General features: G+C 37.0%; 1 protein-coding gene across 1 annotated transcript; it reads left to right on the top strand.

Annotated features, from left to right (window-relative positions):
- Nucleotides 1-6,560: 6,560 nt before the first annotated feature.
- Nucleotides 6,561-14,918, top strand: LOC104605983 (sugar transport protein 5-like). Its single transcript, XM_010270962.3, has 4 exons — nt 6,561-6,794; nt 11,467-11,799; nt 12,516-13,132; nt 14,264-14,918. The coding sequence occupies exons 1-4, from the start codon at nt 6,662-6,664 to the stop codon at nt 14,711-14,713; spliced, it is 1,533 nt and encodes a 510-aa protein (XP_010269264.1). The 5' UTR covers nt 6,561-6,661; the 3' UTR covers nt 14,714-14,918.
- The last annotated feature ends 3,170 nt before the right edge of the window (nt 14,919-18,088 follow it).

Raw genomic sequence — 18,088 nt, 5'->3', positions numbered from 1 at the left:
GTGATCCAAAATTCGGAACTAGTGGCGGTAGCTGTAGATTGGTTGGACAGCTTGTAGGAACCCCTCTTGACAAGATTTGGGCGTCATTTCCTTCTTCAGCCCTCGAACCCTTGGAGACACCTTAGCCTTGAACTGGACGAATTTAGATTTGCAAAGCACAAAAATGAACATAAATTAAATATAAAAGAGTGCTGGAATAAAAATAACAGAAAATAAAATAAAGAAAATAAAAGGTGGTTTATCAGATCCAGTGGTAGTAGTTAGAGATTGGTTGAACAACTTGTAGGAACTCCTCCTTACAAGAACTGGGTGTCCTTCCCTTCTACAACCCTTGAACTCCTCAAGAAACCTTAGCCTTGTGAATTGGGTGAATTGACCAACCCCTTCTCCAGGGCCCTTGGGGTCCTTTTTATAGAGAATGGTGGATATAACTGGAATTAGAGAGAAAGAAGGGGTTTTTGCAGAAATATGGGTGCCCTAGGGTTTAGAAAGGAGGGTTAGGATTGCTCAAAGGTGATTTTAAGGTTGAGAAGAGAAGGAGAGGTAGCCCAATGTTATGTAGGGCTGAGATTATTGGCTAAATGTTGAATGGTGAAGATTAGAATTTAGGTGGCTCCCTAGGGTTAAAATGCTAAAAGGAGAGTGCCCTAGAATGAATGATGGAGATTAGAAGGGATGGAAGGTGGGGATTTAGCAGTTAGGGGCGGCTAGGGTTTGTTAAGGATGAAAAGAATGAATTAAGAGGCGCCTTAGGGTTTGCTAAGGAGAGGGGAGCATGCTAATACAGTAGGAGGGGTGCCATTCTAGGTTTAGCAGATAGGAGGCACCATCCTATGCTCAGTTTTTCCCAAAAACACCCCCTCTCTTAGGTAGGCTTCACACCAGTTTCCCAAAAACTACATTTCAGCCATGAAACCTCCCCAGTTTTCCACAAGATTTGCACAAAGACCCTAAGAGGTCACAATGTTGAATTTAACTAAGAAAATGATACATTTTGACTATTTTAAGGCAAAAAATACCCCTTAAATAATGCCCTTAAGGCATCAAAATGTAGAGTTATCAATTTGTACTTGATTCATTTCATAGTTCTCTAACTCCGAGAATGGTAGAAGCTATCATTTGTGGACAAAATTGGTTGTGAATGTCACCTGGTTATCTTTATATAGATGAGAGCTTAGATGAGCTTGAAAATATGGAATTAGGTAAAGTTTATGTTTTTCAATTTTGTTTTTATTGTTCATGTTTATTTTTGTTATAGTAATTCAAATGTGCATTTGTCTTTTTATTGCAAAAATTGTATCCTTGATCGAGGAGCAACCTCTTGTCAACATTGATGATTAAGTGGTTGACTAATTATGGAATTTGTGTTTGTGGTTGTGAAGTGTGCAGTGTGAAACTATGAACTTGCTTTTTTATAGTTGTGGTCCTTGTAGACTTGTGGTTGTGACTATCAATGATGAATATGAATTCATTCTTTACTCTTTTAGATAATATTCAGACTTCATTTTTTATTTGTTTTTTTTTATTTCTCTTTCTCTTGAGAGCTGAATGATGAATATGACTATATGAGTAGCTAGCTAGCTAGTTGGAAACATTGCTATTTTTGTTTACTTGCTTTCATGGATTGGTATAGTTGTAGGTGTCAGAACTTATATGATAATAGCATATGCTCAGGACAAATATGCTGTAGAGGAGCATATATACTATCGACTGGTCTAGCTCCTTGTCATTACAGTTACAATGCTTGTGATAATTGCCTTTTTGGAATTCACCCATTTCTAGTTTTTTTTGATGCCATCGCATGTTTGATGGCATTTATCCCAACTAGGTGGGGATTAATACCCATAGCACAGGTACTCATGCCATTTTTGCAATCCACTGTGGTCTGGGACGTCGTGGTTTATCTAGTCCATTTGTATGATATGCTTTTTGAGTTTTTGGTGTAATTGTTATGGCTCCTATGGCACTACTAGCATGGCATCCTGGCTTCCAGACCATGTAGACAAGGATCCTCTTCAATTAAGAATTCAGCAGGGGTCTCCACTCTCCAGATATCTTGCATTCTAATAGGCAAATGATCAAATGTTGATTTGTGTTAGAGGTAAGTTTTCATTTTCATCTTTCTGGAGTCTTGATTTCTGAAGCTATAGATTAGTTTTCACATATTGCTTTTTTTTGCTTACTTGATTGCAGATTTGCAGTAGAAATTTGGGGTCTAGCTACATCATTTGTTTCTTTTATTTTATAGTGTATATGTTGGGACAAAGCTTGTTAGCACATGGTTGTGGCAAGGAGCAATATCCATGTAAGGTATTACCTTATTCTTGGTTTCTTTTTTCTATTTAGGATGTCAACTTTGACAGTCTTTTCATTTGAGTTAATGGCTTATATGAAATTTGTGTTTAAAAGCTCTGTTGGAAGTGGTTGTAATTATATGCTTGAACTATTCTCTTTGCGTGTAGTGTTTTAATTGCTTTTTTTCCTACAAAAACTCCCATCTCCATAACCCACACTCAATCAGAAACAAAAACTCCCATCTCCATAACCCATACTCATCTAAACACCCATGTGCCTAATCTCATTGTGGTATCAGTCCCTCCCTTGAACTTTTCGTTAAATGAAACATCTCTCATCTTATCACCCCCTTCTAGGCTTCTATACTCCAAAACATCACTTACCTCTCCACTCTACCCCATACAAGATTTTAATGAAATATTCCTGAAAGGAAATAAAAATATAGCACAGACATTTTTGAAAAACCAAGTAAGATCAAATTTTAGTCCTTGACAATTTCTGTTAATAGAAATGCTTAATGAAAAATTTAGGAAATTCTTCAATGCTTTCCGTTTTTTTTTTATTTCAAGTGTATTAAAAAAACCGAAAAACTGAACTGCGGTTAACCGGTCCATCGGTTAACTAGCTGACTGGTTAACATGTTGCATCGGTTCGGTTTTGGTTCAGATAATTAAAAAATGAACAGTTCGATTCGATTCAAAAAATGTACTCACGGTTCGGATAATTAACCGAACCATGAGCATCCCTATTAGTGCTCGACTATGTGGATAAACTAATAAAGTTGTTCTGTGATAATTCTGCAGGTGTGTTATTTTCAGAGAACAACAAGAATATTAGTCAAAGTAAATATATTGACTTAAAATACTTAGTAGTGAGGGACAAAGTGCAAGAATGGAAAATCATCATTGAGCATATAAGAACTGAACTTATGATTGTGGATTGGATGACTAAGGGGTTGTCCCCTAATGTGTTTATGAGCCATGTTAAAAACATGGGAATTGCTAGTTCTTTTACAAACTCAACATGATGACATGTGTCAATAATTGATTCTCCCATTCTTGCAATCCACAACTGTCTAATGCATGCACATTATTATAGACAGACACAAGCACAAAACTAGGATCGGTATACATATATCCACTACATTGAGGGTTACAAGTGTAATCGTCATGATGCATGGATGGAATCTCCACTTTTAGGAGAGACTACCATAATCTGAGTTTACATAAGTAATTACCTAAGTGTGTTTGAAAATCACCATGAGCTCTATCAAGTTGCGTCCTTCCATTGTTGACCACACACGGGCCAAGTAGGAAATTGTTAGAGTGTTGGGCCCATAAATTCATGGGCAATCGTTGTGGTCATGGGGATTCCCTATAAAAACTCTCATTTGGTTAAGTGAAAACCATAAGGCCCTAAAATCTTTCATTGACTTATCTTTATCCTATTTTTAAATTTAAAATTAGATTTAGGTAGATGAGGATAAGTGGAGAGTGGTTTAACTAGTAGGGGAGGTGGTTGATTTTTCTAAGCTATTATAATAGGAGTTCTTTAATGGGGGGAACTACCTATTAAATAGGTTGATAGGGTCTCTCCGTTTAGCTATATTCTAAAAGAAAAGAACCCCCATCCGTTCTACTCTTACTCACTAAACCATTATTGGGACAAATGGGAGAGCATAGTGAAAGAAGGAGAATTAACTCTAGCCTCTCTAGTCTAGTACTAGGGTATGTGAGAAGCTCTTTTGAAAAATACAAGAAACTTTTGCAAAATACTACAAATCATCAGTTAATGTTCGAGAATCCATAAGGAGAAAAGTGTAGTTTACGTATACAAACAAGAGACTGGACTAATAACTGATCATCCTAACTTTGGGAACATTCTACTTGGTTTGAAATCAAAAGCAAGAAGATGAAGAAGAGGTGTTCATGGGAATGGGCTCTACATGTATCATTTAGTTTTTTTTGTTATTCTATTTTGTTAACATTCTATCAATCAATATGAGGTTCAGTTTGCACCCAAACCAAGGAGCCCTAGCATGATCATAGAAGAAGATGACATGCATAATACTTTAATTAGATTCCTTACACAATGGGCTAGCATTATCGATCCTCATACCTCTTTTGGATAAAACTTGTTTAATAATTCTATTTAAGTAACATTTCCAAATAAAATGTTTTAATTTTGGGGGGATTTTTAAATTCTAAGTTCTTTTCCATTGGACAACAGTTAAGGAATGTGAGATGGTTTTTCCTTCAAGAGGAGATATTGTATTCAGAGCCACATGATATGCAGACATTATAGAAAATCGATCTTTTGAATATGGGGTCTAGATTAATTTATCTTCACATATAGAAGCGGGAAGGTTCAATGCACAAATGTGAGAAGTAGTTCCTAGGTCAAATAGATCAAAGATTTTTGTGATATTCCTTTAATGGGATTGCTAGTTAATTAAGTCACCCACCCACTTTACTAGATCCAAATTGAATCTAGGACCCAAAGGTTTGGAGGATAGAAACCCTAGCAGTCAGGGATCATCCCATAGATCAATGTTCTCCCCTTTTGCAGTTCTCTAGCAAACTTCTTCCTTAACAATGTCTCTCCCTGCTAGTAGGCTTTTGAAACCCCAAAGCAATTTGAGGGAGGTTTAATAGTCCAAAAATTCTCTCACCGAAGGTACTTTCTCTCTATCACTTACATTCAGAATCTTTGTCTGTTAGAATAGAATCTTTGAGCCAACTTATCCAGAAGGACTAGATTAAAGGCTTAGGGATCCTTTAATCCCAATCCCCCATTAAATTTACTTTTGCAAACCTTCTGCAAGCTAATCCAACAGATTTTTCTTTGGGAATTTGAAACTCCCCTTAAGAATTTCCTTTGGGTTGCGGCCATCTACTTAAAAATGCTTTTTGGAATCAGAAGTATGACAGCATAGATTAGAACAAAATTGAGAACTGATTTTCTCATGACTTCCTTCCCAGTAGATGACAGAAAGCATATTTTTAGCTACCATAATTGAAGTTCATTCTACCACACAAAATTTTGTTCACTGATTTAATTCCCATGACTCTGGACATTATTTTCTAGAATTTAGGTACAACTTTGAGCTAAATAGGACTTCAGATTTGGAATGTTCGCCTTTTGGTCTAAGGCCTGCTCATATTGCTTCAACACCTCTAGAATCACTCCTTCTCCAAGGCTTGCTTTTAAGAAAATGTATGAGTCATCTACAAAGAACAAGTGAGTAATAGCCAAGCAATGGAAGTTAATCTTAATTCTAGAAATAGAACATGAGGAATGCAAATTTTGGAAAGCAAGGGAGAGAACTTTCGAGTATAATAAGAATAAGTAGGGTGGTAGGGGGTCAACCTGTCTTAAGCCTTTGGAGGGAAAGAAGCATTTACTTGGACTGCCATTAACTAGGACCTGATAGGACACATATGAAATGCATTGCCAAACCCAACCAATAAAAATAGAACCAAAGCCCATCTTTTCCATAACAGATTAAACAAAACTCCATTGTATTCTATCATAATCTTTGCTCATATCTAGCTTGATGGTCATGAAATTCTCTTTATGCTTGGAACATTTCATGAGAGATGAGTACATTGTCAAATATCATTCTACTAGGGACAAAAGCCTTATAATTTTTGGTAGAGTGGGCTTCAATCTATTTACCGGTATCTTAGCTCTTATCTTGTACATATTTATGGGTCTGAATTTAGCTGTAGCCTCTGGGTTTTTACATTTGGGAATAAGGGCTATAAATGTTTTGTTTAACTCTTTCCTTAAAATCCCATAATAAAAAAACTCTTTTACTTGAGTTAGGCTAGGGCTAATAATATCCCAATATCTTTGGAAGAATGAATTTGAAAATCCATATACGCCTGGGGCCTTGTGTGTGTGTTTGTGCGCGTGTGCACACACACACGTGTGTATTAGAAATATGTAAAATTTAACACAATATACAAATATGTAGATGTGTATATCATAATAATATGTTGGGTTAGGCTTGAACTAAGTCAAGCCAAATTCGGACTACTTGAAGCCTGAACCCATGCCTAACCTGAATTGAAGTCAGGCTCGAGCTTTTTGGCCTAGGCCTAGCCAAAAGCCCCAAAACTCATGCCTAACTTGCAAAATCATGGATTTGGCCTACCCAAGTTTCACCCTAAATTTTATCAGCTTAAGATGTGATTGCTTACTTTCTATTTTTTTAATAATTAAACTATTCTTTAATTAGAACAAATATATACAAAAGGAGTTAACCAGTCTTACTTTCATCAGACTCTTAATTTTATCGTCGTTCTGGGGCGGCGTTTGGACGTACGGTGGTGAGACAGTGAGAGAGAGCGAGATAGAGAAGATGGCCGGAGGAGGTTTCACCGTTGACAGTAATGTCTACGGTGTTAATGCTCGGCTGACTGCATCAGTGGTGATAAGTTGTATCGTTGCTGCTTCAGGTGGCTTGATCTTTGGGTACGGTATTGGAATTTCAGGTGCGTTTTCTTTCCTTTGTCTCTCTCTGTTTCAGAATTCTAGTTGGGCAGAAGAGCACCCACACGGTGGATCTATGATCTATCATCCTCCTTTCTGTACTTCAAAAGACGAATTTTGAGGGGGATTCATCATTCATCATTCAACATTGTAAGGAGATAGATTTACTTAATTTTCAAATCAACATTTTGAATCGTAGCCTACTTTGCAATGTTAGAAAAGAAAATTGAAAAGTTTCTTCGTGAAATAGTTTAATTTCTCTGGAAATTAGGTGGAGAAGGACTATCAGTCTTTTGTCCAGCAGTGAACTACAGGAATTATGTACAAATTGATCGTAAACCTTTCGCCTTATTTTTTTAACAAGTCTTCCTTACTTTTGGAAAGGTTTTGGACTTTGGCTGAGTGTTTCCAAATTATGGAATGGAACGGTTGAACCGCTGACCCGGACACTAAAATGGGCCTCGTTAATTTTCAAACCATTGGTCATGATCCAATCAAACGGTTGAAAGCTGATGATGTTTTTAGTAAAGAATCTAAGGTCGAGGTTTCCAGTACGTCTTCTGGCGTCGGAACTAAACAAGTGCACAAAAAGACCATTGGCATACACCTAAAAACGCTTCTACCAAAAAAACACCAAAAAAACGTGATTACGTGAAGACGAGTGCACAAAAAGACCAAAAAGCTTTAAATGAAAATTGTTGGTCTTTTCGTATTGAAAATAGGCGTTTTAGCTGCTTTTAATAGCTCGGAAGACCATGACGTGATCACGTGAACTAAACGGTCTTGATCTTTAGATACAAAATTCCAAAAGTCAGAACTTCTTTCTTATCTATTAGATTATTGAAAAATCTACCTAGAAAAATAGAATTGATACCTATTATCATTTTGTGGGTCTTTTAGTTACAGTGTGGTCAATTTCTAATACCAAATAAGATTTTAAGGAAGCAAACAGGTTATTACATTACTGAGCATCATCAATTTTTTAGGCAAAAATTTTTAGTCCGATACAAGTATAACATCCGTAAAGTACCATAATATCATCCTTACGGGTGCAAATGGTGATCATTCGATCCAAGGTCCGATCTTTATTTGGTCGAGTTCAGATCATCCCTGGTCGGATCTTTGGATGGATCCTATATCCGATTAGAAATTGGATCAGATTTAGATTACTCCTATCTGATCTGAGAAGATTTGATCCGGTGTGTTATATATTTATATTTGATCCGGTGTATTATATATTTATAAATATAAATATATATATATATATAAAATATATATTATTTATTTATTTATAAATAAATTATTTATATTGTATTTTTATAAATTTGTTATATTATTTATTTTTTATAAAAAATATGTATATATGATAAAAATAATTAAAAAATACTTGTATTTTTTATTTTTTCTTTATTTAAATTAGTATATTTTAATTTTCTTTTAATATTTATTAATTTTTAAAAAACAAGTTGGATCAAATCAGATCCGAAGATCCAATAGGATTCGAGTTCAGATCAAGTCCTATCAGATCCAATCGGATCTTATACCTTGATTCTAATCCTGTCCAATCCGTTTGCATCCCTAATCATCCTTCTACATCTAATAATAAAACCTTAATTCACCCATTTTTGAGTACAATATTCCACCACGAAAAAAAACTTAATAAATAAGATCATTTTAAAAGGGATGTAAATGGGTGGGTAATTGTCCAATCGAACAGAATCGAATATATTGGTTCTGAGATTTTATTTCATTAATAATTGGCTTGGTTTTAGTTCCAATTTGATTGAGATTCGAATTGATTATTTTTTTAATAGTATATAGAGGTTGCTTAGTCTTTTATAATTTTTATTATATTTCATGTTTAAAAGGATAATTTCGATATATATTAAAAGATAATTTTAGTTAAAACACTTCATTTATTAATATATACATAATTTACTATTGGCCAAATTTCTTAAAACTACCCTTATGTAGGGGTGGCCACGAGCCGAGCTCGGCTCGTGAAAAGCTCAGCTCGGCTCGGTTTCAACCGAGTTCGAGCCCAATTTATAGACTCGATTAATAAATGAGCTGAGTTTGAGCCTAATAGAGCTTGGCTCATGAGGCTCACGAGCCGAGCTCGAATATATATATATATATATATATATATATATATATATATATATATAGAGAGAGAGAGAGAGAGAGAGAGAGAGAGAGAGAGAGAGAGAGAGAGAGAGAAAATAATATATATAATAAAAATATTATAATTCTTAATTTTTTAAATATCAAATAAAAATATTTTTATATATAATTTTTTATTTTTATAGAACATTTTTTCTCAAATCGAGCTCGAGCTCGAGCCGAGCTTGAGCCTCATACTATTCGGCTCGGCTTGGTTCGAATCCACCCCTACCCGTATGGTTTAGCTAATTAACTAAGTATACCCTTATTGTTTGACTATTTTCTAACGCTACCCCTACTATTTCTGACAATTGACTAGCTTTACCCTTACCGTTAATATCTGTCAATATTTTATCAAAACCCGTACACATGTGACACTACATGACATTTAATTTTTTTAAAACCCAATGTTACCCTTGTCCCCTTCCTCTTGACCAGCATTTCCGGCACCCCCCTTCCTCCTCTAACCTCTCTCTCCCTGTCTTCCCTCTTTCATTCTCTTTCTTCCATTTCTCCTTCTCTTTCTAAAACAAGACACCCTCCTCTAACCTCTTCCCTTTGTCTGTTTGTGTTGGATAGAAGAACAACAACAACTCTCATAGAAACCATTATAGATGGAACCACCAGAGAGATTGATAGTGGCAGAGAAGAAATCGTGAACCCTAGATGAGATCACTTCTCTTCTCCATGATCTTAACCCCGGATCTCTTCTTGATCGTTCATTTTACTCTTTTCTCACCATCTCCCTCTTCCTCTCTCTCTCTCTCTCTCTCTCTCTTTAAGAGAAACAGTTGAGAGTAGCAGAGAGAGAGAGAGGTCCTTGATTGAACTAGTTTGATTTGGGGAGAGATGCGTTAGATTAGGGTTTAGGTTGGGGAAATGGGGCTCTACACTTTGAAACCCACCCCAAGACTTGATCTTTATGCCAACAGAGAAGAGGAGCGATTGCAAGAAAACCCTTAAGCCTTTTGAGAATTCTGTTAATGGGGGCAATGATAAAGTAGAGGCAAAAGTAGCAAGCAAAGCTCTAATTTGCAAAGGGTAGAAAGCATCAAGCATTGCCACCAACAACAACGACAGTGGAAAAAAGCAAAGGTAGAAGTAGAAAAAAAATCTCTTTTTTTTCCCTTTTTATGGCTTAGGTCCTGCTCATTATTTGCTCTCTAAGAAATCTCTGGCATCGAGCTCTAATTCAATGCCAAAGAGGCTCTTTAAGAAGCCTTTTCCACCACCATCTCCCTCCAAGCATATCTGGGTAGTGTTGGCTCTTCTTCAAGAGCCTCCCTTCCTTAGACCTCTACATTTTTGTTTCTGCAACCTTCGATCCTCTTGGGCGGGATTTGAAGGGGTTAGAGAACAAAGTCTGTTGGTAGAGAGAGAGAGAGAGAGAGAGAGAGAGAGAGAGGTGAAGAGAGAGAGAGTTCGTTGTGCAGAGGTGAAGAGAGAGAAAGAATGAAAGAGATAGATGAGAGATTTAATGGAAGGGTAAAATTGAGATTTCAGCCCTTCCATCAATATTTAACGGCAATGGTAAATTTTTGTTACAGTAGGGGTAGTGTTAGACTATAGTCAAACTATAGGGGTATACTTAGTCAATTAGCTAAACCATAAGAGTAGTTTAAGATATTTGTCCTTTACTATTTTATTGTCATTTTGTTAAGATTACATTATGAAAAATTATGTTTTAATTTATTATTTAAATAAATAATAATATATCAGTATAATTGGGTTAATTGGATCAGACCCGATTATTCTGATTATTAATTAGGACGACGGTTCTGGGTCTTTGATTTTGTCTCAATTAATAATCGGTTCCGGACTATGACACCCTGTCCCTAACACAGACCCAACCCATTAATAGCCCTACATTTTAGCTAGGGGTGCAAGCTGGTACAGACTGAGCCAGGTTTATGCTCACCCCAAGCCCAACCTTAAGAATTTGACATAAGGCCTGAGCCTGGACCAAGTAAAAGGTGAATCCTGAACTATCCAACCGAATCCCAAACTATACTAAAATTCGATGCACTTGGGTTGTGCTCAGGTTCGTTAATCAGCCCAGATGATGTAAATGTATGTGCGTGCTTTACAAAAAGAATATATGCATGCAAAATATATCTGGGCTGGACTCAGATTGGGATAAAGTCGGGTCAGATTCGGGCTACCTAAGGGTGAGACCCGAGCCCAGCCCAATAAAATAAGAAAGCCCGAACTTTTGGGTCCAGACTCAGCCTGAGGACAAAAATCCAAAACCCAGCTGATACAAAATTGCATGGGTTAGGCCTGCCCAAGTTGCACCCCAAATTATAGCAAAGTGAAGTAAAGAAACAGGACCGACCTGAAAAAATCAAGTTGAATCAGGGTTAGAGATAGAATTGGGTGGTTTAACTCAACAACTCGGATTGGATTTAGGGTTGACCTAAACCTGATCTAACCTTGCCCGACTTGCATCATCAATATTACATTTCCTCATTCCTCTCCGCTAACCTCTGTTTGCATTTGCTTTGATTCCAGGGGGTGTGACGACGATGGTACCGTTTCTAGAAAAGTTCTTTCCTTCAATACTAAGGAGGATGGAAAATGCCAAGAATAATACATACTGCATTTATGATAGCCAGGTTCTTACAGCATTTACATCTTCATTGTACATAGCTGGTCTGGTCGCATCTCTCTTTGCTGGCCGCCTCACCAGAGCCATTGGTCGCAAATCCATCATGGTATTAGGAGGTTTTACCTTCTTAGTAGGTGCAGCCATCAACGGTGCTGCCTTCAATATCGAAATGCTGATCTTGGGTCGCATCTTGCTCGGTTTTGGTGTTGGCTTTACTAACCAGGTAAGTGGGATCTTGAATTGTCTTGTTTGGATATCAATGGGCCCGTCTGTCCTATCATGCTTCAATTCAAACCTGGTGTCTTCCCCTCGGCATGTATATGTTATAGTCTTAGACCCAATTGGCCAGCTGACTTTCTCAATGGGCTTTAGATTAGACCCAATTGATTCATGTGGGGATGGTCTTGTCATTTACTGGGATAAAGCCCACATGAAATCGGTCCATAGAAATGGCAATGAGGTGGGTTTTATGAATTCTAAATCCTACTCACTTTTCTAAACCTCTTAAGTCTTAATCTGTACGTGCCCCAAAACCCGTAGCAGGATGGTTTTTGAAAATCTCAAACCCTTTCGATATATAGAAATGCAAAACCCTCCTACATTCAAGTGCATGCAAAGATAGGGACAGATTGGATTTAAAAATAATAAATAAGTGAAATAAACAATAAAATTTTTAATTATTTGATTAAGACATGTAAAAAACACATGGTTGGATTTAAAAGTAATAAATAAGTGAAATAAACAATAAAATTTTCAATTATTTGATTAAGACACATAAAAAAGCACATGAACTATCAATGTAAAATTTAAAAAACATATAAACTATCAATTAGATGAGACCCAATTTTCATTCTTGTGGGGATGATGTTGTCCTTTGCTGGGCCAAAGGCCTCATGAAATCTGTTCATGTTGTTGACTTTTATATGGCTAATGTCCAAATGAAGGTTACTCCACCTATCTGAAACGGCACCATCAAAATGGCGTGGAGCATTCAACACAGGCTTCCAGTTGTTCATAGGCATTGGCGTCCTGTCAGCCTATGTCTTCAACTTCTTCTCCGCCAAGCTCTACTGGGGCTGGCGCCTCTCCCTTGGCCTTGCAGCTGCACCTGCCATAATCATGGGGCTATGTGCCCTCCTCATATCCGACACCCCAAGTAGCCTTGTGCAGCGTGGCAAACTCGAAGAAGCCAGGAGATCACTGCTTCGAATCCGAGGAGTGGAGTCGGACATTGAAGCCGAACTAAACGATCTTGTGAAGGCAAGCGAAGCCACAAGTGCTGTAAACGAAGATCCATTCAAGTCCATCTTTGAGAGGCAGTACCGGCCCCACCTCGTCATGGCGGTGGCCATACCTTTCTTTCAACAGCTGACGGGAATTAATATTATTGCGTTTTATGCGCCTGTCCTCTTTCAATCGGTTGGTTTTGGCAGCGACTCTGCTCTCTTATCAGCCATCATTCTAGGCTCCGTCAATCTCACCTCAATCCTTGTATCCACCTTCATAGTTGATCGGTATGGTAGAAAAGTTTTGTTCATGGAGGGCGGGATCCAGATGGTCGTCTGCCAGGTCAGTGGGGGTACTTGCTTTGTTAAATAAGATATGTTGGATCAATTACAGGGGGGCCTCGGCCGTGACAAAATCATGCACAGCAGGCTGGGCCATGTGGGACCCATACCTTATAACTTATGTGTGTGGAACACTTACATGTTTACTTATGATAGGTTGCCTTGCTCACTCTGCACGATTTCGTCTCTCAGCCAGTCTAGACTCCAATTACAGTTTCTCACTAATAGGGGAAGCTGGGAATCCTATTGACACCGATGATGAATTATCCATCCCTCTCTTTGTATTACTTGGCCAAACACGATACGCCACATCTGCTCCCAGCATCTGGAACCCACGTATCAGGCCAATGTGGTGTATTGCGATTGGTCCAGCATCCTGCAGTTAACAATTTAACAAATTTGGAATTGCTACATAGCGTGACTCGCACCAAGAACATTTCCGGTACTTGATTTTATCATGGGAAGATGTTTCCAAGAGGCTGGTGGCTTGGTGTGAGGGGCACACTGTGAGAAGCAAATCTAATTTGCAATTTAACATAAAGGGTTGGGAATCTATGAGTCCGGATCTGCTTCTTACACGAACCTTACAGTATGTTTTAGTCATACATTGGGAACATCTTTCATACTTATAAATTATTATTCATTGGAGATGATGGCAATGCACGGTGGGATGTGGCTGTGACGTCGGTGTAAGAAGCGCTCTGTGAGGACCAAATCTCAAATTCGTATTTGCCCGATATAGCTGAGCCCAGCCCAAGCCAAGCCAAGCTGCAGGTCCAGCTCTTAGATCTAAATTTACATAAGCCCAACTTTCGATTATGGACCTTGCAAGATGCAAGTCATCAAATATGGTATCTACCCTTAAAAAAGCCCAGTCCAGTTTTGGTTGGCTAGTGATGAAGCAACCGGACTACAGAAATAATGAAATATCCTCTCTAGTTTGGTTCTGGACTCAGAATCAATTCACCTCAGCCCATATCCATGGCAAACCAAATCTGACCAAGAGAAGGGACCCAACAAGAAATGGACTATATACAAATATAGCAAAAGTATGTTATATGAAACCCAGTACTACTTTCCTCTCTTTTCAGAGTAGGCATTTTATATTTTATATGGTGTGTTCTTGGTGAAGGTGACCATTGCTTGCGTAATAGGAGCCACGTTGGGGGTTTCTGCAAATGAATCCATGTCCAAAGGCTACTCCATTTTGGTACTGGTGCTCATGTGTATCTACGCGGCTGCATTTAGGTGGTCATGGGGTCCTCTTAGCTGGCTCATACCCAGCGAAATATTTCCAATGAGAATACGTCCCGCCGGTCAGAGTATAAGTGTTGCCGTCAACTTCGTGACGACCTCCATTCTAGCTCAGACATTCCTGACTATGCTATGCCACTTCAAGTATGGCACATTTTTATTCTACGCCGGATGGATCACTGTGATGACAATTTTTGTTGCTCTCTTCCTTCCTGAGACCAAAGGAGTGCCGCTTGAGTCCATGCACAAGGTCTGGGAACAGCATTGGTTCTGGCATAGGTTTGTTAGCCGGGCCCCACCGTCCGACTTACAAAAACCGACAGATTGATCAGTCACTCAGTCTTTATTTAGCACGTTTCAGGCAGCATTGAAGGTTTGGTGTGAAGGATTTGTAGGATTTGTACGCATTTGTAGAGCAAATTTAGAGTTCACAAACCAAGAGATCTCCTTTTCTCTCCTTTCTTGTAAGTTTTATTGGGAAATATCAGACTAGTGATTGGTTGGAGTTCACATAGAATACAATAAATTACAAAGACCCACTTCACTTGTATTATGGGGTTAGTGACAAATGCCCCCTAGTTGTTAAGGATGATGGAATGTGTTAAGGTACCGAAATGCCCATCTCATCTTTTTTTATTTTCTTTTCTTTTAAAATCTAGTTTAATCTAGGTCTCGTTTAGTGTGTCTTTTTGAGAAGATCTTCTTATAGTTTTGATAGTTAAAAGACCTATTGAGCTTTTAACATAAGATCTGAACAGTCCGAAGACAATTTATGAAAAAATGCACCAAAGGGGTCTGTAATCTTGATATTCCCTTCCCCAGGAAAAATTACCTTGAAAGTAGCCTATCTCAAGGAACCGCAAAATAAATGAGAGAGGTAGCAAACAAAAGAAATCTGAAGGATTACTTTAATCAATTTGAAATTATTACAAGGTATGAAGCCTGAAGTGTTGAATTTTTGGATAAACTTCCATCAATTCAACCATTGATTAAAATTTTCAAGTGCTGAATGTTTTACGACCAGCTGTAATTCATCTGCAAAGCCAAGCAAACAAGTCGAATTCCAAATGCCTATTCTAGGATTACAGGTAGTAAAACAAAAACGAAAAAGTGGCGATCCAGCCTGAAGCTTGCATTTACAGAGAGAGAAGTCCTCTAGCATGAATCAATCGTCACTATGGTCACCCGTATGCATGGTGATTTGGTCGGAGATGCCTTATCACCGATCAAATAAATAAGAAAAGTGTAGTTTGGGGATTTAAAAAATTTTAAATAGCTGAATGAGAATCTTTTTTGAAGATAATCGAAGAAACGTTAACAGAGGGTTGTTGTCTAACGGCTAAAGTTTACGGGGTCTTTATCACAAATTATTTCAGGAATAGGTGCTTAAAATTCCGATTCTGACTATTTGTTTAGCAGGATTGGGATTCCAATTCCAAAGTCTATTAAGAAGTAAAGAACTCGTGACAAAAGCCCCCAAATCCTAGTATTCATAAAATAATAAAATATTATTAAATTAATAATTAGAAAATAATAAAATATTAATACATTAATAATAACAAACAAAGATAATAATAATAATAATAAAGTAGAAATAAATTGTTAATATAATATAACTAAAGTAATAATACAATATTAACATATTAATTACTCAATAATAATAAAAAATTAATTTTAAAATAATAAACAAAAATAACATACATTAATTAACTAATAAAAATAATAATATATTAATAAACTATTCATAAATTAATGATAAACACAAAGATATTAATTATTAAATACTAATAAAATAATAATTATATATTCATAAAATATTAATAGATTAATAATACAAAATTGAAAAATTTCAGTTGATTTTGATTCCAACTCCTAATGAACCAAACAACAACAATTGGAATCCGATTCCGGTTCTTGATTAAACCAAATAGGCGTCAGGAATAAGTGATTCCGATTCTGGTTTCTGGTATTTTGATTCCAATTCCGATTCTAGTCCTATGCGCAAACCAAATGCACCCTTATTGTTGGTGTTAGTCCAAGATGCTTGAAGAGTTGTCTCCTGAAGGCAATAAACCTAACGTGAATGAAGAAACATATGAATTGAAGAAATGTATGTCTGAAGAGTCAGCTCCTTTGCACCCACACCCGGATGTAGTAGGCACATTAAGTAAGCACAATGAGTGAGCATGTAATAGCTGTGTGACACATGCCCCGGTTAATGTGTCTTTCATCCAAACATTTTTGCTCCATTAGACAGAAACTATCCATTATTTTATTATTTTTGTCAAAATAATTAAAAATAAAAACAATGAAAAAAGAAAACCTAAACATATTGGGAGTTGGGATTCACTTAGGTTTTCTTTTTTTATTGTTTTTTATTTTTAATTATTTTGATAAAGATAATAAAATAATGGATAATTTCTGTCTAATGGAACAAAAACTTTTGGATGAAAGGCACAATTGGGACATGTGTTACACAGCTCTTACGTGCTCACTCATTGTACTTATCTAACGTGCCTACTACATCCAGACTCCCATTTGTGACATGTTAGTCACAGGGTTAAAATTCCAACCTCTAGCATCTTTTAACTAATCGCCTTTACATTTTGTAGCCCAAACTTTACTTCAGGTATACACAGGTAGCCACTTAAAATTTTATTAACCATTACCAAAAGAAAAGAAATTAGATACAAGGGAGGATGTAGCTCGTGTAATCCTCCATAAGCAACCTAGAGAACATTCTCAGAGGACCAGGACAACCTTCAAACATGCCAAACCTGCTTTCATTAATCCCCATATTGGCAAGATAGTCTTCACATCTATTGCCTTCTCTATGACTGACAAAATATAATTCACATGTTAGAGTCAATATAGATTAACTTTCCTTAAGATGTAAATAGTTGACCATGGTTGATCATTCTTGCCCATCACGATTCTCCACCAAGACTTTATTATCACTTTCAATCTCCACTTCCAAAATTCCCTTCTCCAAACACAATTTCAAACCATCATATAAAGTTAGAAATTCCGCCTGGATAGAAGTATTAATACCACAAGAATTAAAGAAAGCAAAAAGTAATGAGTCACTTGAGTCTCTTATAAGACCTCCACCACCAATATTTTTGGATTGCCATGAGAAGCACACACTATTCACAGTTAACTTAATGTGATATTGATTTGGAAATTTCCATGAAACCCACCTAAATTTTTCTTCGATGCACGGTTTCACATGTATGTTTAAGAGATGTAGAATAGAAAAATCATGGTCTTGGACAGATGGAGCACTACTTGTATTTCTCAAATCTAGTAACCAATTTTTAATTTCTCGGATTTACACAGTAGCTAGCAGAAGAATCCTTACCTTCAAAAACACGTTCACATCTCTCCTTCCAAATAACCGAAAGGATATATGATTGAAGAATGAGTAATGCCAATGAGTTTGTGGGTCTGAGAATCCTTAATACAAAGGCTCCACCATTGGTGCGCCCTATTTATCACGTGTTGCATGGGAAAAAGAGGGATATATTATAAAGTGAACTAAAGCAAGACCATACTTGTGATCATCCAACAAAACAACTATGGCCTTGGTTCATGTTTCTCAATGGCAAGATCGATTTGGGACACAATATCCATTACTAGTCTGGGGTTCACATAACTTGCTAGTTATTCATTTGTTTTGAGGATCAGGAGTTCAGGACCAATC

This window comes from Nelumbo nucifera, chromosome 1 (assembly GCF_055504915.1).
Source record: "Nelumbo nucifera cultivar China Antique chromosome 1, China Antique-T2T, whole genome shotgun sequence".
In the NCBI taxonomy this organism is placed as follows: Eukaryota; Viridiplantae; Streptophyta; class Magnoliopsida; order Proteales; family Nelumbonaceae; genus Nelumbo; species Nelumbo nucifera.
The sequence above is the reverse complement of the archived record's forward strand: the minus strand, read 5'-3'. Positions and strand labels throughout refer to the sequence as shown.